The sequence below is a fragment of the Telopea speciosissima genome, chromosome 7, assembly GCF_018873765.1.
Source record: "Telopea speciosissima isolate NSW1024214 ecotype Mountain lineage chromosome 7, Tspe_v1, whole genome shotgun sequence".
In the NCBI taxonomy this organism is placed as follows: domain Eukaryota; kingdom Viridiplantae; phylum Streptophyta; class Magnoliopsida; order Proteales; family Proteaceae; genus Telopea; species Telopea speciosissima.
The window spans coordinates 8751627-8768065 of NC_057922.1; the positions used below are offsets into that span (position 1 = coordinate 8751627).

The 16439-nt window shown below is 39.9% G+C and overlaps 2 protein-coding genes and 1 pseudogene across 2 annotated transcripts; 1 reads left to right on the forward strand and 2 right to left on the reverse strand.

Annotated features, from left to right (window-relative positions):
• Positions 1-1382: 1382 nt before the first annotated feature.
• On the reverse strand, positions 1383-2762 carry LOC122668179 (pentatricopeptide repeat-containing protein At1g63080, mitochondrial-like). Its single transcript, XM_043864774.1, has 5 exons — positions 2753-2762; positions 2576-2647; positions 2235-2449; positions 1501-2145; positions 1383-1436 (listed from the first exon to the last, which is right to left on the reverse strand). Exons 1-5 carry the CDS (start codon positions 2760-2762, stop codon positions 1383-1385), a joined length of 996 nt encoding a protein of 331 aa, XP_043720709.1.
• Positions 2763-11804: 9042 nt separating this feature from the next.
• Positions 11805-14351, reverse strand: LOC122667947. The gene is made up of 3 exons (XM_043864441.1): positions 13943-14351; positions 12323-12461; positions 11805-12208 (listed from the first exon to the last, which is right to left on the reverse strand). Exons 1-3 carry the CDS (start codon positions 14300-14302, stop codon positions 12024-12026), a joined length of 684 nt encoding a protein of 227 aa, XP_043720376.1. The 5' UTR covers positions 14303-14351; the 3' UTR covers positions 11805-12023.
• A 299-nt stretch (positions 14352-14650) lies between these two features.
• On the forward strand, positions 14651-16099 carry LOC122668180 (annotated as a pseudogene).
• Positions 16100-16439: the final 340 nt, after the last annotated feature.

Sequence of the window (16439 nt, forward strand, 5' to 3'; positions counted from 1 at the left end):
TTTGCTAGCAAGGAAATTAGAAAGAAAAAGTGTAACTTCTATGAACATTCCATTTCCTCTCTTCACTTAGTAATGGGAATAGCATATATCAAACCCAAGGCAATCCAAAGGACAAAATGAATAGAAGCATTGTAAATTAGCAACAAACAACAGAAATACTAGCCATATATAGCTCACCATCGGCAGGCCTATTAAGGGTGAACTTCAGGTCTAAGGTAGTGCTGGAACAAACCTTCAAGTTTTAAAAAACTCACTCTAATCCGATGGCTGGAGTCCCCTTGAAGAAGCAGTCAGAAAACCCCCAAAATAGTACAATCACAAGTCCTATGCTCATCTCAGAACAACATGCAACCAACAATTATATCACAAATAGCCTTCTAATCAGCAATCAAAACAGGCCAAGAAACATGAAAGGATCCTCTTCCCATGTAGTGACTTTCCCACCTTTGATCCCACACCGTCCATGAGTGTCAAATGTACACAACCTTACCTCTTGCGGGCTGTTTCCAAGATAATATGAAAATCTCTAAGGCCAATAAAAGTGTCTCTGAAACGAACTAATGCTTGTAGCCAAATAGCATTCAATAATAAGATTCTAAAACCCTTAAACAGAGCAAAATCCAGCCCTGAGCATGAAGAAAGAAGTTTATTTCTAACATAATTATCCTACCAAGTTAATACAGATTAGTATCCGATGAAATTGCCCACCGTCATCTTTGATGGGTTCTCCCACACATGACAGGCCTGGGGTTTCTTAATCCAACAATTCATTCAACAATTTAGTGATTTCTTTCAACTGGCCAGAATTGTCTACACCAAAAACCGAAACACTTAAGGTCACAATATTAAGAGAGATTCCTAATCCTAACATTTTGTTTAGCAATCCAATGGCTTCTTCCGATTGACCAGAATTGCATAGGCCATGAATCATAGAGTTGAAAATGACAACATCGGGCTTCTGTCCTCTTTGAATCATCAATTCAAACAACTTATGTGCTTCAGCAATCCTTCCATCTTTGCAAAGACCGTCTATCATAATGTTGAAAGTCACGACATTAGGAGAGACTCACATTTTATTTAGCCATCTAGTGGAATCTTCCCATTGGCCAGAATTGGACAGGCCATGAATCAAAGAGCTGAAAGTGACACCATCAGGCTTCTGTCCTCTTTTAAGCATCAATTCAAACAACTTATGCGCTTCAACAGTCCTTTTAGCTCTGCAAAGACTACCAGAATGCTCAGAGTCACGACATTAGGAGAGACTCCTAGTCCCAACATTTTATTTAGCCATCCAATGGCTTCTTCCCATTGGCCAGAATTGCATGCGCCATGAATCAAAGAGCTGAAAGTGACAATATTAGGCTTCTGTCCTCTTTGAAGAATCAATTCAAACAACTTTTGCGCTTCAGAAGTCCTTTTGGCTTTGCAAAGACCATCTATCAAAATAGTGAAAGTCACGACATCAGGAGATACTCCTAGTCCCAACATTCTTTTCAGCACCTCAGTGGCTTTTTCTAATTGATCAGAATTGCATAGGCCATGAATCAAAGAGCTTAAAGTGACAACATTAGGCTTTAGTCCTCTTTGAAGCATCAATTCAAACAACTTATTGGCTTGAACACCCCTTCCTTCTTTGCAAAGACCATTTATCATAATGTTGAAGGTAATGACATTTGGTGATACTCCATGGTTCAACATTTCGTGGATCAAATTTGCAGCTTCTTTCCACATATATAAATTGCAAAATGCATGAATCAAACTACTGTAGGTAACAACATTAGGGGAGATGTGTTTCCCGACCATATCAAGGAATAGGTTCAGAGCTTCATTTACCATTCCTACTTTGCAAAGGCCATCGATGATTGTAGTATACGTGATAACATCAGGCTTACATTTACCCTTGAGTTCCATTGTCCTAAACATTTCAAGAGCCTCACAAGTGTTTCCAGACTTGCAGAGCCCATTGATTATGGTTCCGTACGTGATTAAATTACCACGATACCCTTCTTTAAGTATCTTGTGGAACAACTCTTTAGCCTCTGCAATTTTATCCACCGTGCAGAGCCCCTTAAGTAGGGTAGTCAATGTGACAATATCTGGCTCGAAACCAAGTTTCATGATGATCCCAAAGACAGAAGCCGAAATCTGTCCGATTCGACCCACAGAAACAGTTGAGTTAGATGTTCAGAGTCAAGATATCTGGCTGTATTTGCAAAGAAAACATATTTTTGTACATAGAAATGACAGTCAAATAGTGTTTGCATCTGGCAACTATCCCAAATAGTTGATTGAAAGCGACGATTTTGGAAAGGGTTGTGAGTGAACCATCGGCGGAATGCTTCTTCAACACTAATGGAGGTGCCTGTACTACTTGACTTGTTGCATCCATCATCTTCTGCAGAGTTTTTCAACAATTTGACAAGACTTGCTCGAGGATGTGTTTTTGTAGCTTTAGAAGAAAAAGAAAACGAAAGAGATGAAAAAAGCAACGGAAGAGAAGGGCTAAGAGAAGACCAACTACCCATTTAAATTCGATTTTGCAATTTAATGAGAGCATCCACAGTTCTCAACATACCTTTCACTTCGTTCTCTACAAACACTTCCCTCTTGTAATTCCTGAGGCACTGATCAGTGCATAATGCTCGATCTGCAGAGATAAATTGATGAATTTTTTACAGGCTTACACAGCCCATGTCTTAGCCATCCATCAAAAATCTATATATTGTGAGATCTAATTGAAAAAAGATCTCACTCAGTCCCATCTCTGAACTGAACTGGAGTCTGGGATCAATCAAACAAACATTTTGCTTTGTCTCTCAGTCAGTACAATCTACGATGGGCCTCCATTTGTTCCCTCTATTGGGCCTTGGCCGAAGGGCACCGTACTAGCCTTTTTGGAGCTCTCTCGTCTCAGCCACTATTCTAGAGTAATTCATTAATTTCTTTGAAATATCCAGACTATCCCCTCCCTAGTTTGGGGATCGTTGATAGGGCTTACGAGACAATGCCCGGAACCCTTCTTTCATTTTATTTATTAAAAAAATAAAGGAGATCATTACTCTGTGGGAGAGTGAACCGTCTATGCCAAACACAGAGGGAGCGAAATGACTCCTCGCCCCCCCCCGCCCCTCTATGATGCCAACGTGTGTGTTTTCATTGGCCCCCATACAAGTGTAAAGACCACACTCCCCCACAGAGAACACCAATCCAAAAAATAAAATACGAGATATGTATAGAAAAAGGATTCTGTCTAGCTGTGGTGGGAGCTGGAGCGTCCAACCCCGCTAAACGAAAGCAAAAACATGGGTTGGATGATCATTTCATAGGTAGGTCCCACATGTGAAATGACCCCCTGTTCTTGGGGTGGTTTCTGAGCACTGGACCGTCCAGCTTCTGCCACGGCTGAACGAGAGCTAGGTCCATATGTATACCAATTAGATGATATTCGATTCGAAATAGAAATAATGTTATCAGATTAACTTTTGAATTCTTAGAATATTCAATTTTTCAAATACAAATGTGAATTGAATCATTCGACTATCCATTTATGCAATTTGGATCCTCTATGGCTAGGCAGATAGTGACCTTGGTGCGGCCCACACCCAAATAGGGGCATGGACTCCACCCAGGCAGGATGCTCAGGCAATGGGTAGGGTGGTCATTTCGCTCTTATCTGGGTGTGGGCCACACCAAGGCCGTTACATGCCAAGCCATAGAGGATCAGAACCCACATCCCATTTACGTCCTCATTGATATACCAAAAAATAGCCCATCAGCTATTAATCCACGAAGCTAAATCCACAAGCAAAAACAAAGTGGTACAAAACCCCTAGGGACTCCACATCCCTATACAGTAACACCTGCACATAACCTTATCTCTATGCGGAAAAATGGATCTCTATCCTTTCAATTACACTGTCTGTACTTGACGTCAAGTACATCTCATAGAGGAGGCAGAAATGATTTTCCTATCCCTTGTCCTAATACACTACCCGAGGTGGGATCCACCTCCCTCTACTTTACGTCCGATTGCGTAATTGAGAGGATAAAAATTCCTAACATCATACACCACACATATAAGAAGTCAGATTCACGCATCTAGATACAAACGTGGCACATCGTGGGTCACAACGGCTTTCCCGTGACTTTCATTCCCCATTATGCAAACAGTGTGTCTACGTCTTACCTCAAAGTCCCCACTTGGCCACTTCCCACTTGATCAATCGGACAAGATTTATTGTTTCAAAAATTTATATAGAATTTATATTGCTTAACAGATATAAAGAGCTCCACATGGCCCTTTTCCCCGAAAAAGTCCTTACCGATTACATATGCTTTTCCATGGAACCTGTTAACTCTCTCCACTTTCTGTTCTCTGCTTCTTCTAATCCACTTTCGTTCTTCGGTCGATCGATTCTCCTTCTTCAAGAACCCCATTTTTTTTTTGTTTTTTCTGCGTGTTAAGTTTTTACAATCTTTTCATCCTCTCTTTCACATGAAATCGCAATGGAAGCTGCAGCCATCGTAGATCAGGAGGCATGTGAAGAGAGTTACAAATTGAGCAAGAGTTCTGTAGATCTCAGGTTCAAAGAACAATTTGTCGCAGCAAGACCACCTTCTCCAGCGCTTGTGAAAGACATGTGGGAAAGCAAATCCATCGAGAACCAATCAAGAACTCAAGGAGTGCTACTAAAACAGGTATGTGATTACATCGGTGATCTATTATTTTTTGGAATCACTGGAGTATATGGAATGGAAGGATTGGGCAAGATAACAAATAACAAGATTCTTGTGATCAGTCGGAATCAAGATACCTGCACTGATATGGGTGCTAAAATCACAATCTTGACCTTATTTTCAGTACCCATTTTTCGTTCTAGAGATGTTACCAGCATACTAGTTCTCAGAGCTTTGAGATAAAAAATGGGTATAGAACTCTATTTATAAAGGGACGTACTGAAAATATGTTGGAAGATGTGGGGTTTACCAGTGGCAATTGTCACTGTTACTCACACAATAACGAATAAACATAGAGTTGTTGAAGAGTGGAAAGATATAACAAGGGAAATGAAGCAATCAAGCCACAAATCTCCTGTTATGCAAAGGTGAAATATTTTTCCTTTCAAAAATTCAATTCCAATTTTGTTACCTTGAAGATTATGACATAGACAAAGATGACATATAAAACTATTGCTTTGAGTCTATATTGGGAGCTTGAAAATTGCTTGCATAAGAAAGATAGAGAGTATGAAGATATGGTGAGAATATATGATATGATGCTTGAGCTTGCACTTTGTATTAATACTCCTTAGTATTGTTTTATCTCCATCCAAGTTTGTATGCATGAAAGTTATAAGCAGTTAGAGATACTTAGATTTGGAAGAATCATGGTAGCAGGAGAGATTTTCTTGTTTGCTCAAATTGATGCTTGAGCTTGCACTTTGGATTAATACTCTTCAGTTTGTTTTATCTCCACCTAAGATTGTATGCTTGAAAGGTATAAGTAGTTAGAGATACTTAGATTTGGAAGAGTGAAGCCAGCAGGGGATATTTTCTTGTTTGCTCAAATTGGAGGAAGAGGGGAATGAGGATGAGAGAAGTGACTCTAGTGATCCATCAATTACATAGGGTAATCGTGTCCCTTGACAGAGTTAACAAGAGCGAGTTCAAAGGTTATCACTGTTCCCATCCAAGGCTGAAAAGATTATTTCTACTTGATCTACCAACGATACCTGATGTGTGCAGCAATCATACGTACGAACTGTCTCCTAAATGAAGTTGTATCCCTCCATGTCCACAACTTCGACTGATTACATAAACATTGTGGAAGAATTGTAGAAGAGGTTTGAATAGTCTTCCTCAACAAATGAACTCTCTGCTCACTCCATCTTTGTCTGTTACTTATTGTATTGGGTGATTCTATTTTTGTATTCTTCACATCAGCATTGTACTTCCTTAAACTGGGTAATTTTGTTTTTGAATTTTCCACCTTACTTTGGTGGATGGGAGAGACATCTCATCCTCCTCTACCTCTGTTGTTTTCACTTCTCTTAATAAAAAAATGCACCAAGCTTCATTTTTTTATGGGTAAATTACGCTTGACGTACCCAATGTTTGATAAAAAGATAGTTTGGATGTTTTAAAAGGGACGTTTGAGGTTCTTTTGAGCTTAGATTTACCCTTGAATTGAATGAATTTAAATTACCCTTATCGTAATTTCTTCCCCACCCCGATTTTGATGGTGGCTGGATTTGGTAGGTTGACGATTAAACTGTTCCAAGACAAGCTTACTCAGAGCAGACTCACCCTCCTGTTCTAATCCCTAGTTATGTGCATCATCATCTTCATCCTCAAGTTTTGGTTAGTTGTTGATCACTGATTCTGTGCAGGACTTTGATCTTGATGGATTGAGTTTGGTAGGTCGTGGAACCTTAAATTCTTGCCAGTTAGAATAAGAAGAAATCAAGGAACAGAGAATGAAAAAAAAGAAAAGAAATAAGAATTCTTCTGGTATTTCTCTTCATTGCACGACCCAATTCAACTGTAACCAACAAACCTATAGAAAATAATCAAATATCTGTTTATTGATGACACACAAACCAAAAAAAAAAAACTAGCAGAGGAGGGTTTTTTCTTTTAAGGGGAGGGGAGGGGAGGGGAGGGGACAATCCCGATAAATAGAAAGAAGGGGAAATTTCAAGCTCCTCCTCTAAGGTATCACCTAATTACAAAAACATCTCTCAATTTTGGGAAATTTCATTGTGTCTTGTAAGGTTCTTAAAAGTGAACACATGTCTTCATTCTGTTAGTTTAGATAAAATCAAAGAGTAAAGTGATAAAAATGCTCTTGAAAAAAAACCATGCAACTCATCTTCCCCAAATCATTTAGGGTTTGAAAAAGAGAAGATGAGTTGGAGATATCCTTGAGCTTGACAACCTTGAACTCGTTGCTGCTTCACTCGGCAATATCAGCATTCAAGTCCTCACCTATGGTTCTATCAAAAAAAAAAAAAAGTCCTCACCTATGGTCTCATGGTATTATACTCTGTTTCTCGGAACAAAAATTTTTTTTTTTTTCTTTTGATTTTGCCCATTAAAATTTATTGTGATCATTGATTGAAGGAGCAACCGATGATGAAGATGAACACCCATTAAAATTTAAATGATAAAAATTAATAACAGATGATGATGAGTGATGCTTCGTACTTGCGATCTCAACTGCTTATCTCCTTCAAGAGTCACAGCAAAACCATTGATATGTCTTGTGTAGCAGTATATAATCAATTCTTTGGCCCAACCTGACCCTGTTTCACCTCTAATACCAACGAGATGATATTCGATTTGAAATAGAAATAATGTTATCAAATTAACTTTTGAATTATTAGAATATTCAAATTTTCAAATATAAATGCGAATCAAATAGTTCGATTATTCATTTACATCATTTTTTTTGTTTTTTTTTGGTTTAATTGTCGTACATGGCCCCGGCACCACGCACAAACCGGGAGCTTCTGGACCCTAGTCAACCACAGACGGGTGGCCCCAAAAAATTATGCAGCAACGAAGTTTTGATCACGAGACCTCGCTTCCTGAGGCGGACATGTCCCCTCCAAGCCAGCTGCACTAACCCCTTGGGATTCATTTACATCATTATTGATATACCAAAAAATATTCCATCAATGGCAAATTGACATGTGACGAAGTTAAGGCCATAAGCAAAAACAAAGCGGTAAAAACCCCCAAGTACTCCACATCCCTATGCAGTAAACCCTGCACATAACCTTATCTCCATGCAAAAAAGTCTGCACACAACTACCTCCCTATAGAAAAGTCTATACACTCCACAACCCTTTGCAGAAATGTGTGGATACTCCACCTTCATGTTCATGAATCTAGGTTCTATATTGTGGACTTGGCTCTTGTGCAACCGAGCTACACAGGTACAACAGCATCATCCCAAATGAGGTTATATCCAGGGGTATAAATGAATAGCCAAAATCCATTTTCGTATCCGTGTCGGTATTCGTTTAGCACTATCTGAATCCATCCGAAAGCTAATCGGATGTGGATACGGATAAGCTATAGCTATCCGAAAAGCTATATTTACATGTAAACGGATAAAATATTCGATCCGTATCCGTTTAGCACTATCCGAGCCGAATCCATCCGATAGTTAATCGGATGCAGATGCGGATATAATACTATTCAAGCTGAATCCGATCCATTTACAACCCTAATTATACTCTTGTTTTTGCTGTTGTTCAGCGGTGCTGCACCTATGCAGCTCCCACCACGGCTGCACAGGATCTTTTTCCCTACATTACCCTACTAAGAAGTCAGATTCACTCATGGGTCACAGGAAAATTTAATGCCCATCCCGTGACTGCCTGTTTTTGGTAGAAACTTTCCCGTGATTTTCATTTTCTAAAACAGAAACAAAAAATCAATCCCGATTCCTATAACGCAAATAGTGTGTCACGTCTTATCTCACAGTCCGCACTTGCCAACGTTTCACGTGATCAAACGGACAAGATTTATTTTTTCAAGAATTAATATTGCTAACAGCTTAAAGAGCTCCACATGCCCCTCTTTCTCGGAAGTCCTCACCGATTACATATGCAGTTCCATGGAGCCTTCAACTCTCGACTTTCTCGCCTTGTATTCTTCTAATCCACTTGCCTTCTCAGATTGATCAATTGTCCGATTCTCCATCTTCATAAATCCCTTTTTTTTTTATCTTTCAATATTTTCATCTTCTCTTTTCCATGAAATCGCAATGGAAGCTGCTGCCATCGTAGATCAAGAGGCGTGTGAAGAGGGCTGGTGTGTGATCTGGAAGTGCTCACACTACAAATTGAGCAAGAATTATACAGATCCCAGATTCAACGAACAATTTGTTGACCATCTTCTCCTTCACTTGTGAAAGAGATGGGGGGAAGCAAATCCATCGAGGACCAATCAAGAACTCAAGGAGTGCTACTAAAACAGGTATGTGATTACGTCGGTGACCTATTTTTTGGGATCACTGGAGTATATGGAATGGAAGGATTGGGCAAGATAACAAATAATAAGATTCTTGTGATCCGTTGGATTCAAGATACGTGCACTGATATGGGTGTTAAAATCCAAATGAAAGTGCCACGAATATTTCATTTGTGAAACAACTTTGTTAAAAAGACTAATTAAGAAGTTACCACTTCATTGTTCTAACACTTCTCAAAAGGCAGTTTAGCACTCTACGGTGTGGTTGAATTTCATTTTGCAATTGCCTTGGAAACAATTGTTGACGTGAAAACACTTACCAAGCCTCCATTTATAGAGTGACAAAATAATATCGCCATGCGTCACAAATTGGATGGTAGGCACAATTCTTACTAGTTTCCCCACAGTTATTTGTTACATGGATGATGCTTCCGCACCACGTGCATCTTCCACAGATCTACTGGACTTCAATCCAACCTCCCAACTGTTAGCAGCCATCTTTATGGAGTTTGCACTTTGGATTAATACTCTTCAACAGTTTGAGATACTTAGATTTGGAAGTCAAGGCAACAGAGGATATTTTCTTGTTTGCTCGAGGAATTGACCTTCTGAAAATCAAATCCAATAGCATCAGGGTGATGAAGTTAAAAAAACCGGATTTGAGTAGCTGCAATTCAGGTAAATTAAGAGGGGAATGAGGATGAGAGAAGTGACTCTAGTCATGCATCAATTACATAGGGTAATCGTGTCCCTTGACAAAGTTAACAAGAGCGAGTTGAAAGGTTCTCACCATTTCCATTCAGAGCTGAAAAGATTATTTCTACATGATCTACCAACGATACCTGATGTGTGCAACAATCATATGTATGAACCGTCTCCTGAATGAGGTTGTATCCCTCCAATCCACAACTTCGAAGGATTACTTAAACATTGTGGAAGAATTGTAGAAGAGGTTGGAGTAGTCTTCTTCAACAAATGAACTCTCTGCTCCCATCTTGATTTCCTGCTCTGTTCTCTTCTCACTCCATTTTTGTCTGTTACTTTTCATATTGGTGGGTGATTCTGTTTTTGGATTCTTCACATCAGCATTGTACTTCCTTCAACTGGGTAATTTTGTTTTTGAATTCTCCACCTTTGGTGGATGGGAGAGACATCTCATCCTCCTCTACCTCTGTTGTTTTCACTTCTCTTAATAAAGCAATGCACCAAGCTTCATTGTTTTTTAAGGGCAAATTACGCTTGAAATACCCAATGTTTGATAATTAAAAAAACAGTTCGGGCGTTTTACATGGGACGATTGAGGTTCTTTTGAGCTTAGTTTTACCCTCGAATTAAATCAATTTAAATTACCCTTTTAATAATTGACCCCAATCCAACCTCACGTCCCCTTCCCACCCTTACTCCCTCCCCCACACCACACCCCCCAACCTGCAACACCCCTACATTTAATCCCTGGTTATGCACATCATCATCCTCAAGCCCCAACACCAACACATCCTCCCTACTGCAATCCAGAAGTATTTTTTGCAAACATTGGGTATGTCAGATGTAATTTACCCTTTACGATATAACGTCCTCTCATTGGAGGTGCATTTGCACCCAAGCATTGTAGGGCAAAATGATCGCCTCACCCCCTGCGAAATGCAAAATCTCACCCATGTTGGATGCCCCCACGTGCGCTCTCATTGGCCCCTACGTTGGTGCAGTGGCCACACAACCTGGCAACTATCCCCTCCCTTTATTTATTATCAATTGTTTTCCTTTTCTTCTCCTGGGATGCAGTAATTCATAACAGCATTTTATCGTATGAAGTTGCACCTCAAAAAACAAGGATTTTCAACAGGATTAAGCCTAACCAACATAAACCTGGCAGGTTAAAATAAAAAATCCAGGTCGCATATATGTCAAGTTCAGTTCAACCACAATCCAACATGGAATTTTTTAGATTTGGTTGAACAGCCCTCACCTGGGAAATAAGTGTTTGTATTTCTGGATCACGCAACATGTCCATCTCTAAATTACTTGCATTAAACCTGAACTTCAGGCAATAGGTGTTTAGCATATGAGAGTATTGTTCATGAATATCTATATTACAGAGCCCTGTGTATTTTGTTAACACAGTTCTGAATTACATCGACACCTACAACGAGTAAAGCCCTTGAATTTTCAACTCCCAAAATTTTCTTTTTCTCAAAAAAGGCAGGGTGAAACCAACTCCTTTAGACAGCGATTGAATTTAAGTTAAAGACGTCCCACATGGAATGATTGATGCATGGAAAACCAGTTGGCACATGGATCTATTTTGGGCTGCTATGTGTCGAAAATTGTGTACCAACAGTTGAAACCTATACATCCTTGGCCTCTTGGGCCATACATTAGCCACTAAAAGAATCCATAATGTATGACCTTAAAAAATTTGAACTGTATTTTCAGTCTGAGAGGACTCAAATCATAGGTATCTTGCTCTTCCCCCTCCCCTCCCCTCTTTTCAAAGGGGTGATCAATTGGACAAAGAAATAGGTAGAGACAAAGGAATTGAGAACCAATCCATACATGCCTGAAGACTAACAGCAGTTGGTGGTACCCCTGCAGGTTGTTGTGGATCCCAAGAGGTTAAGGAATCTCTCCCATTCCTATCTTGTTAAGTCATCCCCTATGTGCTCTAATATAGTGTGGAACAGGTTTAAGTACAACCAAGGGAGAAAAAAATATATTTGTAGATTATTCAGTCAATAACTTTAAGTAGATTATGTTCACATATTTGAGTATGGAAAATGGCATAGCCTAAAGATGAACTGATGAAGAATAATATCAAAGTCCAACAAACAGCAAGAATGAATCATATATTCCACAACTGCCATTATATTTTACAAATATCTTTAAATGTTATAATTATGATTTGTGCAAGGTAACACTTAACTGGTTGACACACATGACAAAAAAGTGCCAGAAATGAAGAACAGAGGTTCATCATTTAGCATTGGTTGAGAGGAACCTGTTTGGTATAGAACATGTATTCTAATATGATATACAGAGAATCCCTAGGAAAGGGTGATGAAAAGTTGCAAGGAACTGACCAGACTTGGCGGCCAATGCTTTGTTTCTCTTACATAAGAGAGATCTGTATAGTGAGGATCAAGCAGAGTGGCAATCGCAAACTGGTTTTCAGCCAGCAAAGGAGCATGCTTGTCCACATACAAGGCTGCAGCTAAAGCGGCATGAACTTCTGCAGGAAACCCCAAAATAAGAACAATAGGATGGAAGATAAAGAAAGTTCTCCAGGCTTGCACACTTTTATGTCTCAATCTGAGCGGTTAATGCTAATAAAGTTCACATGTACCTGGATATCCTTTTAGAGATATAGAAACATCTTCCATCTCTGCAATTGCTTCTTCTCTATCGCCAACCTCATACAAGGCCAATGCTCTTCCCACTCTTGCATAGTCTGAGAATGCAAAATCTTTGTACTCTTTGACCACCTGAAATGAAAAATAACTGAGAACAAGATGCCAATAAAACAAGTCTTGGCATAATTTCCTTATGTATAAAGAGTGACAACTGACAATAATTTCTGGTACCGCATTTTGGGAGACCTAAATTCCAGCATTTGAAGTTGAGGGATTTGCCCAAGTCATTTCTACTTGAAGATCCATGAATTTGACATAACATCATAAGCAGATGCTTAATAGTCATAACAACCCCCCTAAAGTGAACTTTGTAATTCAAAAGAGAAAGTACTATATCATGTATAACATATATTTTTGTTGCCACATCACAAAAAACAAATAGTGTACCTATTTTTCTGCTATATGATGCTTGAAATCTATATTCAACATGTAAATAACTTGAGAATGCTGTCATAGATTTATAAGTAAATGAAATCATGTTTATCATTAAGAATATACGATGGATATAAGGAAAGTGAAGGTATTACCATCTTCTAGCCGTAAAATTGGATTATGGCGAAGATTATCATTCTTGGACCCTGATAGCAGATGAGTGGGTTATCGTATTCATAATCTGGCTTCCCAAGCAGCAAAGTCATACAAGTGTTAATAAGCAACCCTCATTCCTGAAGGTTACATAGTAGATATGTCTATCTATCTATAAAAGAAGTTTGCTTTCTAATGCAAGAAGCCTTAGAACCGTACAGATTGATCAGTTTCCACTCTTTTTTTTTTTTTTTTCTGGAGGAAGGGGGGGGGGGGGGGGGAGGAGGTATGGTGGGTTGCAGAGGAAGGAGTTGGGCTGTTCCCTGTTAAAGGAAAGAGAGTAACCTATCCCTTCTGTTTCCGTGCATATGCATGTCAACTTTTCTGAAAAAACATTGATCTCATTACCAAGAGAAGTTTACTAAGTTAGGTATCTCCTTCAAAAGTTCTCTGTTGCTGGTAGTGGAATCTTACCTTAAAAATTAATACAAGAAGATAAAATTGGACTTCCATTGAATTGAAGTGAGTAATGGTCTCGGTTTATAACAAGCTACTCCAAACTCCAACGTACCCCCTAGCAAGCCCTGGCATGGACTAACCAACAAGGCCTATAGGTGAATAAGGCAATCATATAAGCAATTTCCGTCCCAGATCTAACCAGGTCTAAAGCAGTTCGTCAAGTATACTAAGGTGCTCCTTTTTACTCTCATCAATAAAGCACAGAAAAATCAAAATTCCTCTATAAGATCTTCTGGATATTAATATTATATAAATTGATTCACAGAATAACGGAAACAATCAGGACCCTTTTAGCTGAGTTTTAACATCTCAGAACCAGATTTAGATTAACAACTACCAAACACTCCAATCCATTGCCTGACATGAGATTTATTAACTGAAATTGCACAAAAGCTCCATTACACCTGACATAAATTGGAATCAAATCCTCTAGGGAGCAGAACAGAAGAGGGGGGGGGGGGGGAAGCAAAGAAAAAGAAAAACCCCGAAGAAAACTAAGAAGTGGGTACCTGAGAAAAATATTCCAAAGCATGATTGAAGTCTCCCTGAGCCTGCAACTCTTTACCCTTCTCAAGCAATTCAATGGCGTTAGAGACTCGTTCAGAAAGGGCATCGCTGGCATCTCTCTCAGCTGGGCTCACTGGGTCGAAGTTGGGAAGAGCAGAGCAAGAGCCGGGTTGATTTATAATGGGAAGGATAAGAAGAGTGGAAGAAATGGGAAGAGAGAAGAGCAGCAAACGCCTCTTTGACGAAATAGAAGAGAAATCTTTTAAGGCCCCATTAGGATTTGCTCTCTGGAGGGTTTTAGGATTAGAAGGGTTTGGAGTCGAGGAGAGAAGATTGAGAATGGATGCTTTGCAGGCACCCATTTTTTTTGAAACCTTCGGATATTCAGTTTTGTATTTTTAACTTATTTCTCTCAGCTTTAATTTTGCGGTAATTTACACATATCACCCCTGAGGTTTGACGAAAGGATAATTTTATCCCTCATTTTGGAAAATTCTGTCTACCCTTGAGGTTTGCAAACGATAACAAATAAGCCCATTTCGTCAGTTTATGATTAAAAATACGATATGAATTATCGAAATTGCCCTTGCAAAAAAACAAAACAAAAATAAAATAAAATAAAAACCCTGCAACTCATCTTCCCCAAATCGATTGGGGAAGATGAGTTGCAAGTAACTGCAGGGGGTAAAATTATCCTATCGTGACTGAGAATGCCAGTGAAGGATTACCAGGGTTCTTCGGTGCCTTTTTCCTCGATAGGTCATTCGTTATTGAGTATTAGGCGCGATCAAGTTCATTCCATGGAAGGGAACCAAGAGCCTACCAACCTGGAATTGGAGCTCGAGGGGTTCCAGAAACAGGTGGTTGATCGGTTCAATGATCTCCATGCCGTTACCGGTGAAGATCTGCTCTCCCTCTCATGGATCCATCACCTTCTTGATGCGTTCCTCTGTTGCCAGGAGGATTTTAGGGCTATTTTGTTCAACAGCAAGGCTCTCGTCTCGAGACCGCCCTTAGATCGCATGGTCAACGAATTTTTTGAGAGGAGTGTGAAGGCGCTTGATGTCTGCAACGCTACTCGCGATGGAATTGAGCAGGTTCAACAATGGCAACAGCACTTGGAGATCGTCCTTTGCGCCTTGGACTCCCGCTAGAGAATCCTCGGGGAGGACCAGTTCAGGCAGGCCAAGAAGGCGCTGACGGATTTGACAATCGCGATGCTGGATGAGAAGGATTCTAGCTCTGTCCTCTCCCACAGGAACCGTTCGTTCGGGAGGAACAACAACAACAGCAAGGACCACCGTCCAGCAGGGCATTTCCACTCGCTCTCCTGGAGTGTCTCTCGCTCTTGGTCAGCCGCTAGGCAGCTTCAGGCGATAGGGAACAACTTGACCCCTCCCCGTAGCAATGAAATTGTTGCCACCGGCGGGGTAGCAGTTGTTGTCTATACCATGAATTCGATGCTTCTGTTGTAATGTAGTCTCTCGTAGCTGCTATACCTTGTCAGGACCGTGGCCTGCAAACTCATCTCTCCATCCCTCGCCATTTCCCATGGGCAATCTCAATTCTTTCACTCCAAGAGCGGATCACGGAGGAATCCAAGAAGCGGGACCGAAAGAATGCGAGTGGCTTGTTGAACGAAATCCATAAAATTGAGAAATGTGTGCCTCACTTGACGAAAATGGCCGATGCAGTTCAGTTTCCCTTGACAGAGGAACGGGAGAAGGAGCTGAGACAGGGAGCATCGGATTTGGCATTGGTATTGGATACAGTGAGAGAGGGATTAGATCCTTTAGAGCGTCAGGTAAGGGAGGTGTTCCATAGGATCGTGCATAGCCGAACTGAAGGTCTGGACTGTATGGGTAAGGCAAGCAATTCTGAATGATCTGAAATTCTGAAACCTGAATTCTGGTCCACCTTCAATGTGCATCGAATTGTACAATTTTGCAACATATGTTTGGGAGATTTTTGGTTTTCTGGGTATGCAACTTAGTTGCAGTGGAGTAGGAGGAGGAGAGAGAGGATGAGCAGAAGAATGATATTAGATGTCCATCAACGATAAGAACCTTTTTTTTCCACTTTCTTTTTTATACATTCTGTAAAGAAAATCCTTGGATTGGATCGTCCCGTTCAATGGAGCTGTTTATTCGGTTTGTATCCTATCAATTTTCTCCGGTTAGCTTCATCTTCATGTCGTAGTGGTTTATGCGATTCTTCTTTTAAATTGTGAGTATTTGGATAGTTACAGTTGCAGGTTTTTTTTGTTTTTTTTTTTTTGTTTCTTGCAAGGGCAATTTTGACAATTCACATTGTATTTTTAACTGTGTTAGTCATAAACTGACGTAATGGGCTTATTTGTTACCGTTTACAAACCTCAAGGGGGTACGCAGAATTTTTCAAAACTGGGGGATAAAATTATCTTTTCATCAAACCTCAGAAGTGGTATGTGTAAATTACTCTTAATTTTGCTTCTCTTCTTGTCACAACTTGATTGTTGTG